The sequence below is a fragment of the Salarias fasciatus genome, unplaced genomic scaffold (assembly GCF_902148845.1).
Source record: "Salarias fasciatus unplaced genomic scaffold, fSalaFa1.1, whole genome shotgun sequence".
NCBI lineage: Eukaryota > Metazoa > Chordata > Actinopteri > Blenniiformes > Blenniidae > Salarias > Salarias fasciatus.
In genome coordinates, this window is record NW_021941378.1 from 915,879 (window position 1) to 938,915 (window position 23,037).

General features: G+C 51.9%; 3 protein-coding genes across 3 annotated transcripts in view; all 3 read right to left on the minus strand.

Annotated features, from left to right (window-relative positions):
• Positions 1 to 6,135, minus strand: part of LOC115385288 (cullin-1) — a 26,848-nt gene extending 20,713 nt beyond the window's left edge. Inside the window, exon 1 of the mRNA XM_030087265.1 lies at positions 5,981 to 6,135. The gene's annotated coding sequence lies outside the window, so the exon portion shown is untranslated. The remainder of the gene's footprint in view (positions 1 to 5,980) is intronic.
• lrrc34 (leucine rich repeat containing 34) overlaps positions 1 to 9,707 on the minus strand; it is an 18,235-nt gene extending 8,528 nt beyond the window's left edge. The window contains exons 1-9 of the mRNA XM_030087262.1: positions 9,609 to 9,707; positions 9,029 to 9,141; positions 8,800 to 8,948; positions 8,440 to 8,568; positions 8,257 to 8,352; positions 8,032 to 8,186; positions 7,770 to 7,925; positions 7,459 to 7,585; positions 7,222 to 7,382 (exon numbers count right to left, since the gene is read on the minus strand). Coding sequence (XP_029943122.1) covers positions 7,222 to 7,382; positions 7,459 to 7,585; positions 7,770 to 7,925; positions 8,032 to 8,186; positions 8,257 to 8,352; positions 8,440 to 8,568; positions 8,800 to 8,948; positions 9,029 to 9,141; positions 9,609 to 9,706 — 1,184 coding nt within the window. The 5' untranslated portion in view covers position 9,707. The remainder of the gene's footprint in view (positions 1 to 7,221; positions 7,383 to 7,458; positions 7,586 to 7,769; positions 7,926 to 8,031; positions 8,187 to 8,256; positions 8,353 to 8,439; positions 8,569 to 8,799; positions 8,949 to 9,028; positions 9,142 to 9,608) is intronic.
• A 4,260-nt stretch (positions 9,708 to 13,967) lies between these two features.
• On the minus strand, positions 13,968 to 21,999 carry mynn (myoneurin). The gene is made up of 8 exons (XM_030087281.1): positions 21,952 to 21,999; positions 20,229 to 20,545; positions 19,084 to 20,015; positions 18,117 to 18,276; positions 15,553 to 15,731; positions 15,356 to 15,448; positions 14,979 to 15,107; positions 13,968 to 14,900 (listed from the first exon to the last, which is right to left on the minus strand). The coding sequence occupies exons 2-8, from the start codon at positions 20,492 to 20,494 to the stop codon at positions 14,521 to 14,523; spliced, it is 2,139 nt and encodes a 712-aa protein (XP_029943141.1). The 5' UTR covers positions 20,495 to 20,545; positions 21,952 to 21,999; the 3' UTR covers positions 13,968 to 14,520.
• Positions 22,000 to 23,037: the final 1,038 nt, after the last annotated feature.

Genomic DNA, 23,037 nt, shown 5'->3' on the forward strand with positions numbered 1-23,037 from the left:
CATCGAATAAATCAAATAATTCGATTATAAAAAAGCTTCGAATTAAATTCTGTTGCTTCGAGGATCCGTTTATTAATTGTGTACAGTGAAACTACCGTGAACCGCTAGCGTGTAGCGCCCGGAACTAAAGCGTAGCATGTTTCCGCACGAGAGTGTAAGCCGCACGGACATGTCGGAGCAAACAGATGCAGCACAGCGCGATGTCGCGACGCAGACGCGTTTTCGCGGCGCGACGGGGCGTTGAAGAGCAGAATGAAGAAAATGCTGGCAAAAAAGAGGAAGGACAACAAAGAAAACGCCAGAAAATGTCAAAAGTTTGGGACAACTTTAAACGAAAAAAAGGGAAGAGCTCGGTGCAAAGTCTGCAGTGCGGATTATAACAGCACCACGTCCATGCTGAAGAAAAAGTGACTGCATTCTGAAATTGTTGTTTTGCACTCTTTTGAATGCACTTTAAATTTTAGGGCAGCTGCCAGTTTAAAAAGGTGAAGGTGCTGTTTTGGACTCAGCCTGAGTTTTATTATTTTTGTTTGTTTTTTGCACAAGACAGATGGCAAAATAATATCAAAAGGAATTGTCTGAATACTGCCTGCCATACTTGAAGTGTTCTTTAATAATCAGCTGTCATGTGCATTTTTTTACAATGAAGGTAAGGCCTTAGCCCTCTCTCAGGTATTTTATTTATTTTTTATTGACATAATTTGTGAATTTAAAGTGCAATGTTCATCCTAGCAATGAGTAGGGATGGGTACCTTTCACATCTGAATCGATACGATACCGATACTCGGTACCTGCGAATCGATACCAGTATTTTTCGGTACCTGTTTTCGATACTTTTTTTTTTTGTTTGTGGGGGGGGGGGGGGGGGGGGGGGTATGCATTTGGTAATTAAAGTTATTTTGTATATTTAAAAAAATAGTCAAAACTGCGGAATTTTCAACATTTATGCTTCAATAACATCAACTGAAATAACTCCAATATAGAACTTGAGAAAAATGTGTGTGGGGATGAAGTAAAAAATTTAAATAAATAACAATAATAAATTACATAATAAAAATAGACTCAAAATAAATAGCTGTATGAAATGTTTCACATTAGCAGCACCAGGCACCTCTAAAATAAACGTGATTGGACAGTCATAATACCAATCAAACGCCACGTCGGACCGCTTTGCGTGATGACATATCATGTCGAGTCGCTGCCTCGATGCGCGCTCTTGTTTCGAGCCACGCATGCGCAGAGCATTGTTTAGGAAGTGACATGCAGCGGGAGCGACCATCGCAGAAGCAGAAGCGGCTTGTTCCTCCCGCGAACAACTCCGAACAGGGGCGGGGTGGCCATCGGGAGGTTTCCCGAACGGCCGGTGTGTTCCAGGCCGGTGGGGTCTATTCCGGCCGGCAGCCACAAGCGCCCCCCCCCCCCCCCCCCCCCCCCCCCCGCCCCCCAACCCCCCCCCGAATTTTTTTTAAAAATTACCGAAATTCGGTACCCATCCCTAGCAATGAGTGTTCCTCTGCAGTTTAATAAATGTTACTGCAAGCATTAATAGTTCTTTTTTTTTTTGGTCCGTGGTGAGTTTAATGCTTGCCAAAATAAAATAAAAAGAAATGTTTTATCTCTCTCTCTCTCTCTCTCTCTCTATATATATATATATATATATGTAAAATATCCGATTAATCGACCAAATGAATCGATAGATTAATCCATTACTAAAATAATTGATAGCTGCAGCCCTACACATAAAACATGTTGTGTTTGGTGTGAACAGCTTTGAGATTTGGTGAAGAAGTGCGTGAGAAACATGGATCTGAGGTGTTGGCTGTGAAACGTGAAGCTGTGTTCTGGGTTTTTTTGCTGCTGACGGGAGGCGGTCAGCTCAGAGAATATTTTGGCGTCTCTTAAAGTGTAGGTTTTCTAGTTTCATATGAGACTAGGAGTGGCCGATATGGCCTAAAATTTATATCACGGAAACTTACACGGTAGAAGGTATATATCACGGTATAATTTGATATATACATTTCAGCATAACAGTCTTGTAATGGCTACCACAGCACATGGTGAAAGCATGGAAGCAGGAAGTAGTTTTTAAACTGTTAAATAACAGAAGTCAAGTTACTTTGAATCCAAACCAGGTCCAGATTACAGATCAGGGGTCGGCAACTTGATTTGGCGTTGAGTCAATTATTTTTTTTGACCGATCCCCGTTCGTCGGTGGCTAACAGCTAAGCTAACAGCTGACTGAGACACCGCTGGCGTCTATCAGCAGCTACTTTTACGGAGTGTCCCTGAAGGCAGCAGGAGCTGGGCTCAGGTAGTTCTCTGAATCAGAGGGTTCCAGGTGTTCCACAGGTAATGAAGGCGGTTCAGGAGGAGCTGGATGCTGACAGGTTGAGGGGCGGAGTCACTGCCTCCGTGAAGCAGCTGCCTCAGATTCTCTAAATCATCTGGCGGCCAGATGTTATTGTTCGGCCGGCGGGCCACCAGTTACAGATCGCTGCTTTAGATGTTGCACCAATCTTTTCCAGGAGCTCTTCCTCTGTCTGTTCGCTGCTCGCCACCTCTCCGGTTGCCAACTCCCGGGTCACCTGACTGCAGATACTCTATTGTCCAGGTCATGTCTCCTACAGGAACCCTTCAGACCATCAGCACCAGGCCAACACCGTCACCAATGGAAACATTCAACAGCAGGCTAGCAGGTTAGCGACAGACCTGTGGTGAGGATTCTTGTGCTGCGTTCTAGATTACCTTCGAGTTTGCTGCTGAGAAACAGAGGGGACTGGATCCTGTTGTCATTTTCTGAGTCAAAACAGACAGACCACCCAGAACTGATCCTGAATCAAAAATTCAACCACAGATTAGTAGAGAACATCTCCTGATGAGCTGTGCAAGGTGCTGACACTTAATGTCTAAATATAAATACTTCTTTAAAAGGCACTGGAGTTACATTACTAGGTACAGAACAGAAAAACTAACTAGTCACTTTGTAAAGACCCCGTTAATGTGTGTTAGCATCAGCTGAGCTGTCAGCACCACATGGGTCACTTTAATGAATGATTCACTAGTTAAGTTTATAGGAAGCCATGCCAGTCAGAGGAGGAAGATGCTCTATGATCTGGTGTTAGAGGAGGAAGATGCTCTATAATCTGGTGTTAGAGGAGGAAGATGCTCTATAATCTGGTGATAGAGGAGGAAGATGCTCTATAATCTGGTGTTAGAGGAGGAAGATGCTCTATAATCTGGTGTTAGAGGAGGAAGATGCTCTATAATCTGGTGTTAGAGGAGGAAGATGCTCTATGATCTGGTGTTAGAGGAGGAAGATGCTCTATAATCTGGTGTTAGAGGAGGAAGATGCTCTATGATCTGGTGTTAGAGGAGGAAGATGCTTTATAATCTGGATGAAAGTGGGAATGCTCCCTTCTCTCCCTGAGTTCCACGGCCGCAGTAACAATGTCTTCCTCCAGAGTCTCCTGGACTTGGTAGTTTCACAGATGTAGAGCCAGGGGGTGGGTGGGCAGAACCAGTATACGGTACAAGCTACATGAATTTGGCCAACTGTACAGATTTCTTCTTTCAGCACCTGTTGATGATGTCATCAAGCTGCGCCTGTTGTTGTCTACAGTACAGCGGCAGCTGTAAACACGGCGTTTACACGAGAAGTCCTTGTAAAAAAATCAGCGGTGCAGCGTTGGCGGTCTGGACCTGGTCTGGGCTAAAGGGGTCTGAAAGACGCCTGCTGGGCCTGGAAGCACCAATCATCGTTTGGAACAACCAGAAGCCAAAACCCGAGACGTCTGTAAACCAGGGGGGCGTATCGCTGAGGGCCTCTTCAGACCACTCACCATGTTTGGGCTGCAATGTGATAATATCAGGATATACCGTGATACTGAGATGTTTTGTAATATTTGACTCAATACACAGTTTACGTTCATCAGATGATATTGATCGTCCATCAGACAGTGATCAACACCGTCTCTCAGTAACTCTTCTTCTCTTCTCCCTGAACATCTCAGTAAACATCTCACCTGCAGCAGAACCAAGTGACTCAGTAACTGACCCAGGAGGGGTTTAGTTCCCCGAGTCCACTGGAGGAGGACCAGAAGTCCTGCTGGATCCACAGCAGAGCATCAAAAACACCAATCACTTTCAAATCCTCAAAAATCTAAACTGATCCAATATTACGTCAGGCAGCTGGGCATGGCCACACGTCACCATATCGACATCTATACGCAACCCTAATACACACACACACACACACACACACACACACACACACACACACACACACACACACACAGAAGGAAAGAATAGATTGCGATACACATTGTTAAAGCACAAGCTTCAAATCACACACCATAGGATCTGAGGCCAGACCAGTCCAGGTCTCCAGGCTGTCTGACGGTAGCGCCGTGCTAACTGCATGTTTTTCAGGCTTTGGTGTAAAGGTTCTGGTGATCACTGCTGTGTTAACAAGCCTTTTCTCCGATATAAACACAAAAACTTTTCTTTCCTTGAAAAGTCGTCCTTTCAACAGACCTCAGTTACTCGGGGTCTTTATAAAAACCGGAGAACAACAAGTTCTAAGCTCATGTTTCAGACTCATCACATTTCTCCATGAAGTTATAAAACAATACAAACACTGGAAAGTGAATACAATCAAGAACACGTCAGTTAATGAGCAGGCTTTGAGATCCTGCATGTTGATCCTCACAGAAGAAGTGATGCTCTTAGAAATCTGGAGCACAACTCAGTAGTTTCAACACCGCTTCTCACCTGAGGACCAAACCCAGAACCACATCAGCAAAGGTTCTGCACCATGACAGCTGCAGGGCTTAAGATGTCTCTGTGAATCATCCAAACCTCCACACCAGACCGGATCGGAACCAGAAAGACACTCAATCCAACCCAGACCAGGTCAGAACCAGACTCTCCACCAGGCTGCTTACTTAAACCATTCTAACAAACACAGCCGAACCTCCACACCGGACCGGATCAGAACCAGACTCTCCACCAGACTGCTTACTTAAACCATTCTAACAAACACAGCCGGATCTCCAAACCGGACTGGACCACAACCAGCCCGAATCTGAACAGGAACCAGAAACAGATTCAATCTCTTCAATTAAACTGCCCAAACATACACAGCAGAACTTCCACACCAGACCGGACCAGAACCAGAACCAGATCCAGACCGGACCAGAGCCAGATCCAGAATGAACCTGAATCTGACTGTTGCTGCAGATTTAAACGTGTAAATAAAGACAGAATGGAACAACAACAGACGCACAGCTCCAGCAGACACCCTCCAGAGGAGGCTCCCTCTGGCTCACGGTGGCCCCTCTCACGGCTGCTTTCAGCGGCTTTCTTCGGGTCTTCTGACCCGTTAAAAGCTGACCTGAACCGGACCGGAGAGGCTCCGTGTCAGCCTCCGTCCGACTCCTACCGTGGCCGTCAGGAGCCGCGCAGGGCCGGGACCATCACCGGGGAGGGCTGCTGCGGTCCCCTCGGTTTGACCCGGACTCCGGAGCCGGAATAAACCAGACTTCCAGAGTGTAGATTAACCCGTTTTCCCCGAGAGTGTGCCGCGGTGATCCGGATAAGAACCGAGAGAGGAGTCCGACGCAGCTACGCAACACGGCTAGCTGCTGTTAGCTTCTCCATTAGCCTGCTAGCTGGAAGCTAATGTTAGCTCGCCTGACGCGCAGGGAACGGGCCGAAAACGGCCCGGGAGCCCGGGTTTAGCTCCCGATGAACAATTCACTGTTGGCCACGCTATCTCCAGGTTATGTACGGGGTGGAGGCTGCGGTGGGAGAGGCCGCCGCGGCGCGGATCACCGTCCGCGGCGCCTGGCATTAAGATGGCAGCCTTTAGCTTGTGGAGCTGCTCGATAATGAGTCAGCTTAGCATTAGCCGCGGCTAGCCGCTCAGCCGGAGAAAAGCGCCTCCGACCCCGCGGCCGCTGCTCCGCGGACGGCTTCTTACCATGGTAGGGGGCTCTCCGTCACCTTGTGCTCGCTGTTTGAGTGGGTTCCTGCGCTCCGGGCCGGTGTGTGTCTGTGTACCGTCCGCTGCTAACTGCGACTCGCCGCTCCGCTCGCACAAAGATCAGCTCCGCGGCCACCGAATCACGACGCGTTCATGAACACTCGGAAAGCACAGTGTCAGCGGAGAGGCAGCAGTGAAACCGCAGAGGAACCACAGAGAGGGGAAATACAGAGAGGAACTGCAGACGGGAACCACAGAGGAACACAACACATGTTTATATACAAATTAAATCCCTTGAAAATCTCAGTTTTTACTGAGCTGTTTAGATCTGTCTGTAACTGTATTATTGATGATGATGACATGAGTCATTTTTTATGGGGAATCAAGAACAGCATTTAAAAAAATGATGGCTAAATACCTATTGTTTGGATTACGTTGAAATATAATAATAAATAGTTTCGATCATTTCCCCTCACAAAATACTTTTCACATGAACAGCCTCGGAATATTGAAGAGATGGAGTTGACGAGTGGCTCCTGAATGCATCACATGCGTCACGGTGACGGCTTCAACATGGCAGCTGGAGGACTACAAACATGGCGGCCGCGGGGCGTCTGCAGTCCTCTGCCTCAGTCTCAGTCACCTGACGTGACCAGGACGGGGCTGCACGAAGCTGTGTGTGTGTGAGAGATGAACCTGGAGGAATCGAACACGCAGCCTCTCTGTATTTACGCTGCGCCTCCAGTGGAGGAGCAGTGAACTGCAGCTCAGGTTACCTGTCAGTCACAGGATGAAAACATTCAGCTGACTTTAACAAAGCAGGATTTTAATAATGTGCCGTTTCTCTCTGATAAAAACATTCGACAGCAGGAACAATTCCGCTGAAGAAAAAACACTCATGTCTCCTGAAGTAAACAGCTGATTGGATGACTGAATGTACAGTAAGTCCCAGATTCAGATCGGAGGTCCAGTTCAAAGGTCAGCTAAAGGTCAGACTGGGGAGCAGTGTGCGGTGGAGATGTTTCCTCAGTGTGTGTGCGGTGGAGACGTTTCCTCAGTGTGTGTGCGGTGGAGACAGTGTGTGTGCGGTGGAGACGTTTCCTCAGTGTGTGTGCGGTGGAGACGTTTCCTCAGTGTGTGTGCGGTGGAGACGTTTCCTCAGTGTGTGTGCGGTGGAGACAGTGTGTGTGCGGTGGAGACGTTTCCTCAGTGTGTGTGCGGTGGAGACGTTTCCTCAGTGTGTGTGCGGTGGAGACGTTTCCTCAGTGTGTGTGCGGTGGAGACGTTTCCTCAGACAGTGGGGACCTTCAGCCAGGAACACTCGGCCGTCCACCAGGTAGGGACTGACGTCTGTGTTCTCTGGCAGCAGGCGGCCGCTGGACATCAGCTGGGAGACGAGCTGCAGGACGACGTGAGGGTGAGAGAGAGGACACACACACACACACACACACACACACACACACACACACACACACCTGACAGACGGCCTCGTCCAGCAGGTTCCCCCACAGGAACAGGTGAGTCACAGTCCTGCTGGTCTTCAGTGCTTCACACAGACACCGAAGACCCTGAGAACCCATGTTGTTCCTACACACTGACAGCCTGACACACACAAACACACACACACACACACACACACACACACACACACACACACACACACACACACACACACACACACACACACACACACAGAAAAATGAATGTAGTATATTTAATAAAGGAGTCATAAACTCGGAGGTGGGGAGCGTGAGGAGAACGTGAGGAGAACGTGAGGAGAACCCACTCCTTCAGGCAGCAGCCCGGCCTCCTGAGGGAGTCGCTCAGGTGGGCGGCGCCTTCGTCCTCCATCCGATTGGACGACAGGTCGAGGATCTCCAGGCTCCGGTTGTACTTCAGCAGGTCGGCAAGGAGACGCACACCGTCAGCGGTCACACGGTTACTATGGAGACAACAAGACAACAGGCTGGAAGACTGCATCAGAGCTGTGTGTGTGTGTGTGTGTGTGTGTGTGTGTGTGTGTGTGTGTGTGTGGTCAGTGCTCCTACCAGCGCAGGTCCAGGTACCTCAGGCAGTGGTTCTCCTTCAGGCCCTCGGCCAGCAGCTCCGCCCCGCTGTCGCTCAGCCCCGCCCTCCCCAGGTGGAGCTCCAGCAGGCTGCCGTTGACCGCCAGCATGTGGGCCACATGCCCCGCCCACTCCTCCTGCCAGACAGACTCAGGGTGACGCCGCCGCCTGCAGGCGGCCGCGCAGGGCGGAGGGAACCCGGCATACCTGGAGGCTGCAGGGCGGCGAGCCGCTGACGTCCACGCTTCGGACGCCGCGGTTGGCCGTCAGCGCCACGCTGAGGGCGACCACGCCCTGAGTGTCCTGCAGGGGGCAGAGGTCAGGTCAGAGGTCAGCGGCTCTGACATGAAGGCAGTGTGTGTGTTGGTGTGTGTGTGTGTGTGTGTGTACCAGGTGGCAGTCGGCCAGCTGCAGCTCCTGCAGTGTGTTGTTGACCTGCAGCATTGCCGCCATGGCCACGCCCCCTCCAGGACCGATCTGGTTCCCGGACAGCGTGAGGGACAGCAGGCTGCTGTTGCTCTGCAGAGACAGGACCGCACGCACGTCTGTGTGTGTGTGTGCGCGCACCAGCACCGACAGGTTTTAAGTTTCTGCTGTTTCCATGGAAACGGACAGCGCTTTCAATACGTCACCATGCCAACACCAACACCAAACACAAACGCAGTGCGTGTTGATTTGAAACATTGTAGAAGTGACAGATGCATTGTGGGTACTCCATGTCCCACATGGAGTGCAGTGGTTCTGCCGCACCTGCAGGGCGGCAGCCAGCGACTTAGCTCCGCCCGTCTGCAGGAGGTTAAAGGTCAGGTCCAGGGAGAGCAGAGCCGAACTGTCCTGCAGCAGGTCAGCCAGAAGCCCCGCCCCCTCGTCTCCCACGTCGTTGTAGCTCAGGTCCAGGCCTGGGGGCAGGCACACACACACACACCTCCATGAGGGGTCGCTGTGGCGCGTGCGTGCGTGCGTGCGTGCGTGCGCTCACCCGTCACATGCTCGCAGTGTTTCACACGTCGGGTCACAGCGGGGATGTCGGCGTCACCGAGTCTCCGAACAGGTCTCTGTCTGCTGCTTCCTGTCAGGTTCCAGGTGGACTTCCTGTCAAGAACCAGCGGAACACCACCGTGACCCTGACGGAACCGGAGAGAACCGGTTCCGCTGTGTTTCCATTGTTGTTTCCTGCTCATCCTGACAGTCTGGAGGGTTTCAGGAGAACCTTTAGTACGGAGGAACCTCTGGAACAAAGGAACCTTCACTGCTGAAGAACCAGCGGTACCGCTGGTTTAAACAAGGTTGGCATTAAAAGAGGATTTGAAATATTTCAGTGTTTTGAGATTAAATTGCTGTTTCAACTGAATGTGTGTGTGTGTGTGTGTGTGTGTGTGTGTGTGTGTGTGTGTGCCGGAATGATGACAGATGCAGTTTTAATTAAATTGGATGGAACTGAAAACCGTTCTCTGGTTTCCGGTATCAGTAAATCAAACTTTCGGAACCAGCGGATCTTCACCGACATTCGGAGACATTTTTCTTATTTCCGGTTCGTTTCACAGAAAACCGAATCTCACCCGGAACCTTCCGCCTCCCGCAAAACCTCCGGGACGGCCTCGGTATTATTTTCAGGACAAACCGCTTCGGAAACCCCGGAAAGACCTTCCTCCGCCATCTTTGTTGTTTTTAGAGTTACCATGGCAACGGGAGCGGACGGCGTCCGCGACGGACAAAAAGCAGAGGAAAACAGCCCAAAACTCCCGAGAACACCCAGAGAATACCGGATTATCTGAGACCGACTCCGGCAGCTCGATTCAGTTCATTTTATTAAACTCTAGTGTCCGACTGGCGGAAGAATCTGCTGTGGGACGATTTACATCATTTTCTGTCAGAAACTCAGAAACATTGACTGTGTGGTCAGGCACACCGGCAGCTTCCTGTTTATCACCGTCACACATTTGGTTTGGACTTCACGTGAACACAGCTGATCAGTAAACGGCCAAAAATGCAGATTTACTGAAACACTGATTCATTTTTTTTCATTCCAGTCTCTGAAGGTAAATTTCAAGTGTCACACAAATCCAAGTTTATTTCCAGATCCAGAGCACTTTTCATTGAAAACAAAACAAAACAAAAAATCAGTCTGTAATAAAAAGAAAATAAAGCCACACCTTCACCAAAGGCAGGCACACACACATACACACATACACACCTCAGGGTTCATGAACGTCTGTATAGGAAAAAAAACCAAATCAGCTAAGAGAAATATGTTCAAGAACTCTTTTGTGCCAAATGCAATCAAAGCGGTTAACTCTTTATATGGGTAATATTCTTGTCTGAATCGTTTCATGGAATGTAGTGCCTTGTTCTGTCATGTGCCAATGTAAAGTGTTCTTAACATGTTTTTAATGTGGCTGGTGAAACCAAAGACAAATTTCCACCTCGGTGGACAATAAAGTATTCATATTCGTATAAGAAGGAGCGACGTTAAGACATTTGAAGACTAATAAGAGAATCTTAAAATGCATCCTGAAGGGCGGGAGCCGATGCAGCAACTTTAAAGCTGGTGTAATTTGGCCCCGCCCCCTGGTCCTATCAGGACTTTAAGATTGGTGTAATGTCGTTTGAAATCCTTTTTGTGTCAGACCACAGAGCAAGGCATTACAATTATTTAAAGCAGAACTTTGCAACTTTTTTACCTCAATAAATGTGTTTCAGAATCCCTGTGGGGGTAAACAAGGACTCGCCAGGCGCCCCCCCCCCCCCCCCCCCCCCCCCCCAGGTCTGGGTCCTGAAAACCATAGATATCTTATAGAACACTAGATGCCTCGTCACGCTGCTGGCCAATGAAGTCGGACGTCTGCAGAGGTCGGCCATCTTTGTGCGGGAATCTGGCTGCTCATGACATCGTGTTGATGAGACATGAACTGCTTAACAAGCTGTAACTTGCTCAAATTTTTCACGATTTTCAAACGGTTTGGTTTGTAATAAACATCAAATCTCTGTTAATGACATGACATATGTTTGATGAGCATGGCATGCCTTAAATATATATCATAAATATATATCATATCGTAAATGTTCATAATATTCTTCATATTAGGCTCCATGTTCAAATCCTTACACTGAGATATATTTATAGCACTTACGAATAATTTAGACGAGCCATACATGTCCATATTTTTAGTTTTGTGTGAAAACGTGGCAGGGCTGCAGTGGAGGCTGAAGATAAACAATTTACCGCCTGAAACTTCAGAAATACTTAAATCTCATGAACCTCATTATATTGAATGTATTATATTATTTTTCATTAATATATAACATTAAACAGCAACCTTCCACATTATTAAATCTATTGTGAATGTATAATGTCCCCCATTGATTATTTAAACATGAAATAGTGCACCAGAAAACACATTGTTTAAAAAAATGTAATTAGGCATTGTAAAAATGTATAAAAGGAGCTCAGAAAGTTTCAAGTCAAATAATGGAATTACAGTCACAATATAATTAGGTAAACGAATAAAAGGCAACTGAGTGAATCTCTTGATCAATCAATTTTTATATAACTCAGAGTCACAACAGCAATTGCCTTATAGTGCTTTAAGATGTTGATGCACAGATCACCAACCTTACATTTCGTTCCACAGAAACTCTGACAACTTTCCCGTACAAAGATGGCCGCCCTCTGCGGACGTCGTGGAATCTGCCGTGAGGCGTCTAGTGTTCTATAAGATATCTAAGCTGAAAACAGCGCTTGCAATTTCAGAGGAGCGACCCGACTACATCTCGCGAGAACAAACCTGCTTTACAGCGCTCATACCGGATTACAAGCATAAAAGCTGTTAGAGTGCGATATCTGTCATTGTGTTGCAATAGACGATCTTTGCATGATGTGTTGATTGGTTCCAATTTCCGTTTGGTAACTGAAAAATAAAGAGGAGTGGGGATGTTTACGACAGTGAGCTTTCACAGGAGACCAGTAGGGGGAGCGCTAAAGCAAATCTTGCATAGTTCTGCTTTAACGACAGGAGATAAAAGCTGCATTAGCGCCTCCTGCTGGCCTGAGAGAGAAACGGCTTTAGTCTTAAGATTATAAAATCCTATCTTAGTTATATTTCTAATGTGTGGAATAAAACTCAGCTCAGAGTCAAAAAATCAGGCCCACGTTTTTAACAAGTTGTTCTGGTTTAAAATCAGGTAGTTTTGGACAAAGTTTCTCTCTCTGGATTTCGGGACCGAGAACTAGAACCTCAGCTTTGTCCTGGTTGGGCTGCAGGAAATTCACTGACATCCAAGACTTGATGTCTGAGATCCAGTTAAAAAGGGTTTCTATTGGTCCTGAGTCACCAGGAGACACGGCCATGAACAGCCGAGTGTCATCAGAGTAACCATGGGAAATGACCATGGAAAAAAAATACATTACACACATATATATATAGTATAGTATAGGTGTGTTGTCCAAAGTGAGGTGTCTCTTAAATTGCAAGGCACTAAGAATACTATATTCCTCTTTAATATTGCTGTATTTTATGTATTGTTTGGAGGTGTGGGGTAGTCGCTATCCGACTCATCTAATGCCATTAGTCATTTCACAAAAAAGGGTCATAAGAATAATCAAAGTAGCTCCAAGAGAGCACACCACAAAACTGTTTCTGAAGCCAGGATTATTAAAATTCAAGGATTTAGTTGATCTACAAACATTAATGGTCATGTTTAAGGCAAAGCAGTGTCTGTTACCTCGGCAGTTGCAAATGTTTTTTACATTAAACAGTGAAACAAGTAGAAGAAACTTGGACTTTAAACTTCGGGGTGTAAGAACAGCTCAAAGAAATGTGTCTCAGTGACTGGTGTCAAAAAGTGGAATTTGTTAGACAGGACATTAAAATGCTGTTCAAACATTAATCAATTTAAATGCAAATATAAAGAAAATACATTTATCTTACATGAAAAAGAATTAAATGTGTAAGCAAGTCCATGCAAGTATGTTCATATATATTTTAGTAGTTACTTATGCTTTGTTTAGAATGCTTGAGGTCATCTAAGAGAAATGAACTGATTTTCTAAAGAGAAAGGGGGAGGAATAAAAAAGACGGGGTCTTCACCCGGCCCGTTCTGGTCCTGGCGTGCATGTGCTCCTTGTAAAATGTAACTACTTGTAGTTGTTGCTTTCATGTACGACCATGGAGAAAGAATAAATGAAATGAAATGGAGACTGATGAACAGCTGAGTATCATCAGAGTAACCATGGAGACTGATGAACAGCCGAGTATCATCAGAGTAACCATGGAGACTGATGAACAGCTGAGTATCATCAGAGTAACCATGGAGACTGATGAACAGCCGAGTATCATCAGAGTAACCATGGAGACTGATGAACAGCTGAGTATCATCAGAGTAACCATGGAGACTGATGAACAGCCGAGTATCATCAGAGTAACCATGGAGACTGATGAACAGCTGAGTATCATCAGAGTAACCATGGAGACTGATGAACAGCCGAGTATCATCAGAGTAACCATGGAGACTGATGAACAGCCGAGTATCATCAGAGTAACCATGGAGACTGATGAACAGCCGAGTATCATCAGAGTAACCATGGAGACTGATGAACAGCCGAGTATCATCAGAGTAACCATGGAGACTGATGAACAGCCGAGTATCATCAGAGTAACCATGGAGACTGATGAACAGCCGAGTATCATCAGAGTAACCATGGAGACTGATGAACAGCCGAGTATCATCAGAGTAACCATGGAGACTGATGCTGTGTCTCCTGATGACGTCCCATGTAGAAACATGGTTAAAAAGAATGGGACCTGAAACTGAGCCTTGGGGAACCCCACGCCTAATTTCATGGGTTCCTGACCAAAATGTGTCCATTTGTCCATAAAAACATGGATCTGTGGGGTAAGAACACGACACAGCGATGGTTCTACACTGGTCTAGAGCTTTATTGTCCTCTCGTGTTTCATACAGAACAGGAAGTAGAACTGGTGTCTGTACAGGAAACGCAAAATCAAAAACAAAAGAAGCAAGAAAAATGACTATTGTGAAACTTCTAGACTTGGGAGGAGGTTGTTTGCAGCTGGAGGACAACGCCGCTCCATCGAGTCCCACCGGGTCCCATCTGGTCCCGCCGGGTCCCATCTGGTCCCGCCGGGTCCCATCTGGTCCCACCGGGTCCCATCTGGTCCCACCGGGTCACACACCGCAGAGCTCAGGTCAAAGGTCTCATGCTGAGAGGCTCCTACTCACTACGTACACCACCACCATGAGAAGACGGGTGGCGCTGTGGAGTCCTGCGCTCGCAGTGCGTTCGGGTGGAGGAGTCGTGAAATGAGGTCTGTACAGAAACAGAGACCTGTGTGTGTGTGTGTGTGTGTGTGTGTGTGTGTGTGTGTGTGTGTGTGAACATGTTGGAGGATGCTGCTGCTGCCTGGCTCATGGTCCTGAGCGGAGGTGAAAGGCCGCGGCGACCTTTGCCCCTCACTGCGGCGGGGCGGCGCCGTCGTCGGCGTCCACGGTGCGGATGATGACGATCTGCTCCAGGCTCTGGGCCGGCGACGCCGGCGGCCGCAGCTGCTCCACCAGCGCGTGCAGCGTGTCCGAGTTGATGGTCTGCTCCTGCTCGGGGTCGAAGGTCACCTGGGCCGCGCCCAGCGGGGAGTCCACGGGCTCCGACTTGAACTCCCGGATGATGGCGGCGTTGGCGGCGTCCGTCGCCGCGTCGGACACGAGGAGCACCTTGGGCGTGGAGGGCTCGGGGTTGGCCGGCTCCGCCTCGGGGACGGGAGCCAGAGATTTGGTCTCCTGGGCAAACTTACTCTGGACGAAGGCCACCGGGTGGCTGGAGGCCAGCAGGACCACTGAGAGGTCAGAGGTCAGAGTGTCAGCACGGCGCCCGCTGTACAGGCTGTGTGTGTGTGTGTGTGTGTGTGGCTCACCGGCTCGGGCGCGCTCCTTGTGCTGCCGCACCTCGTCGGCGTGAGCCTTCTCCTGGTGCTTGATCATGTTCTTCACACTGGCGAAGCGGTTCCCACACAGCAGGCACTGCACGCCCGAGTTCCCCTCAGCTGTGACACACACACACACACACACACGCACACACACACACACAGGCACGCACACACACACGCACACACACACGCACAGGCACGCATTAGGACCGGAAGAAGGTCCCACAAGGCACATCGAGCAGGTTTTCCTATCCTTGTGGGGAGGAAAACAAGTATATATATACACACACACACACATGGACACATGCACGCACGCAGTCAGCCGTCGGGCGGCCCTCCAGCGGCGCCGGGAATCGAACACTCACCCGGGTGGAGCCGCCTCATGTGCTTCTTCAGCTCGGACGACGTGACGAACTTGGCGTCGCATTTCTCCTGCGGGCATTTGTACGGCGTCTCGCCTGAAAGCACACCGCAGTCCCATCATGCACCTGTGCGGCTGCGCATCGTCACTGCGCCCGGGTGTGTGTGTGTGTGTGTGTGCGTGTGTGCTGCGGAGCCTCACCGGTGTGTTTGCGGGCGTGCGCGATGAGCGAGGACGACACGGAGAAGGACATGCCGCACAGGTCGCACTGGTACGGCTTCTCACCGGTGTGCCGCCGCTTGTGGTAGGTGAGCGTGCTGGACTGGGCGAAGGCCTGGCCGCACACGTCGCACACGTACGGCTTCTCGCCGCTGTGCAGCCTGCGGGGACACAGCGGGGTCACCGGGGTCGCGCTGCTGACTGGTTACCATGGCGACCCAGACTGAACAGGGGTGTCAACGCCGACAGTGTGTTCTACACCTGTCGGAGATCAGTAGCGCTCTATGACCACTAGAGGGCCCCGTCTCCACTGGAATCCAGTCCCTCATTCCGTCCAAGCCGTTCCAGCCGTTCTCACAGTAGAACCTTTATTCCGTCTCCTCCGTGGACCCAGGCTGCAGATCCAGGTCCGCCGTTCCACCGGTTCCGCTGGTTCACCACGGCCAATCCCTCATGCTAGCCTTTGAGCCGCTAGCGGGAGCAGTAAGAGCTAGCTCGCTCCGCAGGGCTTCTTATACGTCATCTCATCAACTTCTGGAAACCCCCGTGTCATTTGTGGTATAAATATAATAAAACATCTTTCTGGTTGAATAAAAGCAACCCTGAGTCTGAATCTGCCGTAACAGGAATCATTTGGGGCTGAAAGAGTTTCTGCATCCAGAGGTTCGTCTGCCAGGCCTGCAGGCGGCGCTGCAGCCCCACAGCTGCCAGGAGGAGGATGGGAGGAGAAGCTGGAGCTCCACAGGAACCCAGAACAGGAAGCAGTTCACTGAACTGAGCTCCCAGCAGTCCTGAACCAGTTCTGAACCAGTCCTGAACCAGTCCACAACCAGTCCTCAACCAGTCCACAACCAGTCCTCAACCAGTCCACAACCAGTCCTCAACCAGTCCTCAACCAGTCCACAACCAGTCCTCAACCAGTCCTGAACCAGTCCACAACCAGTCCACAACCAGTCCTCAACCAGTCCACAACCAGTCCTGAACCAGTTCTGAACCAGTCCTGAACCAGTCCACAACCAGTCCAAACCTCATCTTGAGCTAGTCCAAAAGAGTTCCTAACCCGGTCCTAAACTAGTCTTCAACCAAACACGTCTCAAAACTAGTTAGTGAACTCGTCTCTTTCCAAACCCAGAACCCGCTGCTGATCAGACTGAGGGGCGGAGCCAATCTCAGCGCAGACCACTTCAAGTCTGAAAGGCGTTTCGAGGATTCTCCGCCGATTTCGTACAACATGGCCGACTTGCCACTTCTGGAGCGCCGCATGCGGACGGTGGGAGCGCACGGTGGGAGCGCACGGCGGGAGCGCACTAGGGCTGCACAATTAATCGAATTTTGATCATGATCACGATTTTGGCTGCTGCGATTAAATTTAGATGATCGTCGTGATTTTTAAATTGAAAGAACGGGCTCTGCTGCGTGTCAAATCAAGCACTTTTTAATCCAACAATCAGCCAACCACCAGGGGGCGACCTGAGCCGTGTAGCTCCTGCTGCCTTCAGGGACACTCCGTAAAAGTAGCTGCTGATGGACGCCACTGCGGTGTCTCAGTCAGCTGTTAGCTTAGCTGTTAGCCACCGACGAACTAGCTGGCTTTGAACGATTCCTTCATGCTCAAACATCAGTCGATGGAACGCATCTCAACTTCTGTACCGGTGGAAAGAAGATGTAAACGCTGAGCGTCTCGGACGGAACGGGAAAAGCTGTTATTGACGGACAGTTCAGGATGTGAGCGGCGTAGCGGCAGCTTGGAGAGAACGAGGGAATCATTGTTCTGGTAGGTTTCATTTCTGGGTTTAGCGTGGCTGTTTACTGTTCTCTTGTTGTTTTATCTTCATCATGTTGTTCAGTGATCATCGTGTTGCTCTCAGGGGTTAGAATGCAGCAAGTGACGGTCGCTCAGCTGTGAGGCGTTCAGGTTCCAAAGTCATAATCCGGCTCTTTTCAGAACAGAGGTCTGGTCAAACGTTTGTAAAAACTCACAGTCGGCGCGTCTATATGTTCGTTTCTAAGGGAAAGCGATCGTTCACAACATTGACATGGTTCTAAATAGTTGTTTAGATTCTAATTAAAACAACTTCAATTATGTGCGCATGCACACCAGACTTCGCTGAAGTGCTGAAGACGCACATCTTCAATTTGACACTTGTTTGTTTAAAAAAAAGTGCAATAAAAAGGTATGTTTTACATAACATAATGAATAATCGTGAAGAATAATCGTGATTACAATATTGACAAAAATAATCGTGATTATCATTTTGGCCATAATCGTGCAGCCCTAGAGCGCACGGCAGCCGCACGGCAGTTTGCTTCCATCGGCGCAGCTGGGCGTCGTCTTTCACAGGATTGAAACATCTGAGATCACTCGACTCTTCAGTCGGAACCCTTTAGGAATCAGCTCTGAGCGAGAGAGCAGAGGCGGCGACTCGACATGATGTCGTCACGCAAACGCGCCGCCACCCTGACGGGCATGAAGACTCACCCTAACCCGATTCAGAACCAGCTGGTCAGGGAGCAGTGACCACCACAGTGCATTGTGGGTAGCTCACCTGATGTGGATCTTGTAGTTGGACGAGGTGGCGAACTTGAAGCCGCAGCGGTCGCAGGTGTAGGGCTTCTCCTCGCCGTGGTGCATGCGGCGGTGCGCCACCAGCTGGCACTTCTGGGCAAAACACTTGTCGCAGTCGGCGCAGCCGAACGGCTTCTCACCTGGAAACACCCCGGAGGTCAGCGGGGGCGGGGTCAATGCAGGGCAGAGGTCAGCGGGGGCGGGGTCAAGTCAGGGCGGAGTCAACGTGGGGCAGAGGTCAGCGTGGGGCCGAGTCAATGCAGGGTGGAGTCAGCGCGGGCCAGGGTGAGCGCTCGGTGGGGGGGTCAGAGCGGGGCGGGGGGGTTAGTGTGGGGCGGGGGGGTCAGCGCAGGGCGGGGGGGTCAGAGCGGGGCGGGGGGGTCAGCGCAGGGCGGGGGGGTCAGTGCTCGGTGGGGGCGGAGTGGAGAATCAGCGACCCGGAAGGAGACGGAGGAGCGTCAACACGTCATCAAACAGTGAGCACAGCAGCTCCAGCACGGAGGTCAAGGTCACAACTTAGAACTCATGAGAACTGTGTGAAAGCTCCTGGTCCTGGTCTCAAGTGGTCCTGGTCTGACCTGCTGTTGCCTGATCTAGTCTTGGTCTCAATGGTCTTAGCCTGACTCGGTCCTGCCCTCACCTCATGCTGGTCTGACCTGGCACCGACCTCGCCTGGTCCCGGTCTTTCCGGCCCCGCCCCGGTCCCGGTCTTTCCGGCCCCGCCCCGGTCCCGGTCTTTCTGGCCCCGCCCCGGTCCCGGTCTTTCCGGCCCCGCCCCGGTCCGGTCTTTCTGGCCCCGCCCCGGTCCCGGTCTTTCCGGCCCCGCCCCGGTCCCGGTCTTTCTGGCCCCGCCCCGGTCCCGGTCTTTCCGGCCCCGCCCCGGTCCCGGTCTTTCCGGCCCCGCCCCGGTCCCGGTCTTTCCGGCCCCGCCCCGGTCCCGGTCTCACCTGTGTGGATGCGCAGGTGGGTCTTGAGCTGGGTGGCCTGCCTGAAGGTCTTGGAGCAGAAGATGCAGGCGAAGGGCTTGAGGCCCTCGTGGATCTTCTCGTGGCGCCGCAGGCTGCTCACGTCCTTGAAGTCCTTGTTGCACTGCAGGCAGACCAGCGGGACGTCCAGGACCGGGACCTTCTGCTCGCCGTCCTCCGGCTCCGCCCCGCCCTCGTACTCGGCCGCCGGCGCCTCGCCGCCGTTCTCCTCCTCCTCCTCCCCGGCCCCGCCCCCGTCCCGCCCCCTGGGCCTGCCCCTGCCCCTCCCCCGGTACTGGCCCCTCCCCCCTCCCCCGGAGGCGCGCGGCCTCTTGGCGGCGGCCTCGTCGCCGTGCGACGGGCTCCAGTCGGCCGAGGTGTCGCCGCAGTCCCTGGCGCCGGCGTCGAGGTCGTAGGTCAGCGGGCTCTCTCTGGTCAGGCCTCCCCTTCCCGCCCCCCTGGGCCGGCCCCGCCCCCGCCGCCCCTTCCTCCTGCCCCGGCCCCGCCCCCTGGCGCCGCCGCTGGGCTCCGCCTGCTCGTCGCCGAGGCTCCTGGGCCTGCGGCCCCTCTTCCTGCCCTTCCCCCGGCCGCCGCCGCGGGGCCTCGCCGGGTCGTACTCGTCGTCGCTGTAGCCGGCGCCGTCCGGCTCGCCGCCGGCGCCCCCGTCGCCTCGCGCGCCGTCGTCGGCGCCCGCCCCCAGCCAGTCCATCCCCCCGGAGACGATGGACAGGGGCAGCGGCGAGCTGGGGCTGCCGGCCGAGGCGGGGCTGGGGGGCGACGGCCCCAAGTCCGGCTCCGCCTCCGGGCGCGACGCCTCGCCCGCCTCGGACCAGTGAGGGTTCTCCTCCAGGTACCGGGTCGCCTCCGACATCCCCAGGAAGACGGCGGCGCGGCGGACCGCCGCCTGCCGGGTGCTGCAAGCACAGAGCGGGGTTAGGGGGGGGTTGGGGGGGGGTCCGGCCGGGCCCGGGGTTAGAGGGGGGTCCGGCTGGTCCCAGGACCACATTCAGGATCCAGTTTTAAAGGTTTCAGCCAAAAATCACTGATCAGAATCATCAAAAGTTCAAATATAGTAAATTTAGAAACGAGAGCTGGAGCAGCGGAGCAGCGGAGCAGCGGTGCCTCACCTGCTGAGGTTCATCTGGCCCGTGTACACGAACTCCAGCAGCTTCTCCAGGGAGTAGCGGCTGACCTTGTCGGGGTCGAGCGTGGTGACCTGGTGACCCCGCTCGGCCTGGAAGGAGAAGTACTCGCTGAAGGCCGCCAGCACGTTGCGGTGCGCCCGGAACTCCACGTCGCGCACCACGATGGTCACGTCGCACAGGAAGTCCATCTCGCGCTGCTCGTACAGCCGCTGCAGCAGCAGCTTCCCATGATTCACGGCGGCAGTCATCGCAGCTGGGGGGGCGGCGAGGTCACCGGATCTGGAGCGCCAGGCGACAGGCTGCAACGGACAGGGCGGAGCAGTGAGAGCCTCCGTCAGCAGTGGGAGCCTCCGTCAGGAGCTGGAAACCTCCATCAGGACCTGAAAACCTCCATCAGGACCTGAAAACCTCCATCACGATCTAAAAACCTCCATCAGGACCTAAAAGCCTCCATCAGGACCTGAAAACCTCCATCAGGACCTAAAAGCCTCCATCAGGACCTGAAAACCTCCATCAGGACCTAAAAGCCTCCATCAGGACCTGAAAGCCTCCATCAGGATCTAAAAACCTCCATCAGGACCTAAAAGCCTCCATCAGGACCTGAAAGCCTCCATCAGGATCTAAAAACCTCCATCAGGACCTAAAAGCCTCCATCAGGACCTGAAAACCTCCATCAGGACCTAAAAGCCTCCATCAGGACCTGAAAACCTCCATCAGGACCTAAAAGCCTCCATCAGGACCTGAAAACCTCCATCACGATCTAAAAACCTCCATCAGGACCTAAAAGCCTCCATCAGGACCTGAAAACCTCCATCAGGACCTAAAAGCCTCCATCAGGACCTAAAAGCCTCCATCAGGACCTAAAAGCCTCCATCAGGACCTGAAAACCTCCATCAGGACCTGAAAACCTCCATCACGATCTAAAAACCTCCATCAGGACCTAAAAGCCTCCATCAGGACCTAAAAGCCTCCATCAGGACCTAAAAACCTCCATCAGGACCTAAAAGCCTCCATCAGGACCTGAAAGCCTCCATCAGGATCTAAAAACCTCCATCAGGACCTGAAAACCTCCATCAGGACCTGAAAGCCTCCATCAGGACCTAAAAGCCTCCATCAGGACCTGAAAGCCTCCATCAGGACCTAAAAGCCTCCATCAGGACCTAAAAACCTCCATCAGGACCTAAAAGCCTCCATCAGGACCTAAAAGCCTCCATCAGGACCTAAAAGCCTCCATCAGAAACTCAGACTCTGCATCAGAAACTGAAACTTTCTGAAACTTTCCTCTGCAGCTTCAGTTTCTAAAATAAAAGCTCCTCCCGCTTCAGGCCCGGTTCCGATGCTAATGCTAACTTCCGGCCGTTTGCTCATCCAGGCGGCGGATCGCGGCGGGTCGCGGCTGTCCGCTGCAGGACCGGCCGCTGCAGGGAGGGGACAGGCTCCAGACCCGGTCCAAGCCCGCTCCGGACCCGGCCCAGACCCGGTCCCGGAGCAGACTCGATGCTAGCCGCGGAGCACCGGGAAAGAAGCGGGAAGCTTTGTGCTCTTATTTCGAAGGTTTGACCGGCGGGTCGACGTCAGGCGGCCGCAAACGGCCGCAGGCGGCCCGGTAAGAGGCCGCGCGAGCCCGTATGGACAGACTGACGCGTTCCGAACCGGTGCAGACCGGAATATCATCCAAACAGCGCAAAATAAAAGAGAAAAGTACCTCCGAACATCCGAGAGCCGCGGCCAGGATTCACGTGACGTCACGATCTCGCGAGAGTTCGTCCGTGGTCAAAGAGCCAGAGAAGTGTCAAGAGGAACTGCTCCACCGGCCCTGCTGCTGGCTGCACTGCCTCCATGATGGTTTTTATACTCTTGAGGACAAGGACTCTGTTCTTCCGTACTCGTTGTAAAACCAGGGGTGACCGCTCTTTTGCATCCACTGCCCCGCGCCTCTGGAACGAGCTGCCCCCGGACTTGCGCTCCCTGGAGCGGCCTTCAAGAAACTCTTGAAGACATATCTGTTCCAGAAGGCTTCTGGACCGCCAGCCAGTGTTGTCTTGGCAGTGACCAGTAACATGTCCTGTTTATATGTTATGTTCTTATGTACTGTGAATCGTTTTGGGGTTTTTTTTGTGATTTTTACTCTGTGAAGTACGGTGGCCCTGAGGTGCAAAACACAACAGCAAATCAGAAAACACAACAGCAAAAGAGAAAACACGAATGCAAATGAGAAAACACAACACAAAAAGAGAAAACACAAAAGAGAAAACGGAAACCGGGTGACATCAGTCGTCGCTGATTGGACGAAAGAACTGGTCCGTCCTTTGAACCGGAAAGAGGCGGTGGGCGCCGGCCTGGGCGCACCGCGGCCGGCTTGGAGACCTCCGGAGACCCGCGGCGAGGAGAGACATCCAGGCGGAACGCGGCAGGTCCCGGCGCGCTATGCAGCCAGGCCGGCCTGGAGACCTCCGGAGACTCCGTGGAGCAAGCTCCGGGCCGTTTACCCTCCTCGGCCCCGACTCGGAAGCCCGCGTAACGTGACAGCCGAGGCCCAGCCAGAGTGCCTCTCTGCTGGGGAGAGGAGCTCCGCGACGTTCCCATCCCAGCTAATTGTGGCTAAGTTAGTGAAAACTGTCAGCTCGTCAGCTGAGCTGACTTTATGATAACACTGGCTATGGATGAAAAAATGCAGCCGAAATGAGCGACTTTGCAGAGATTACGTCCCGCGCTGAAGCTCCCTTGCCGTGGCCCCCGCTAAGTGCGGCTAAATCGGTTGGATCTAAATAACTTCTGGACTCCGAGCTGC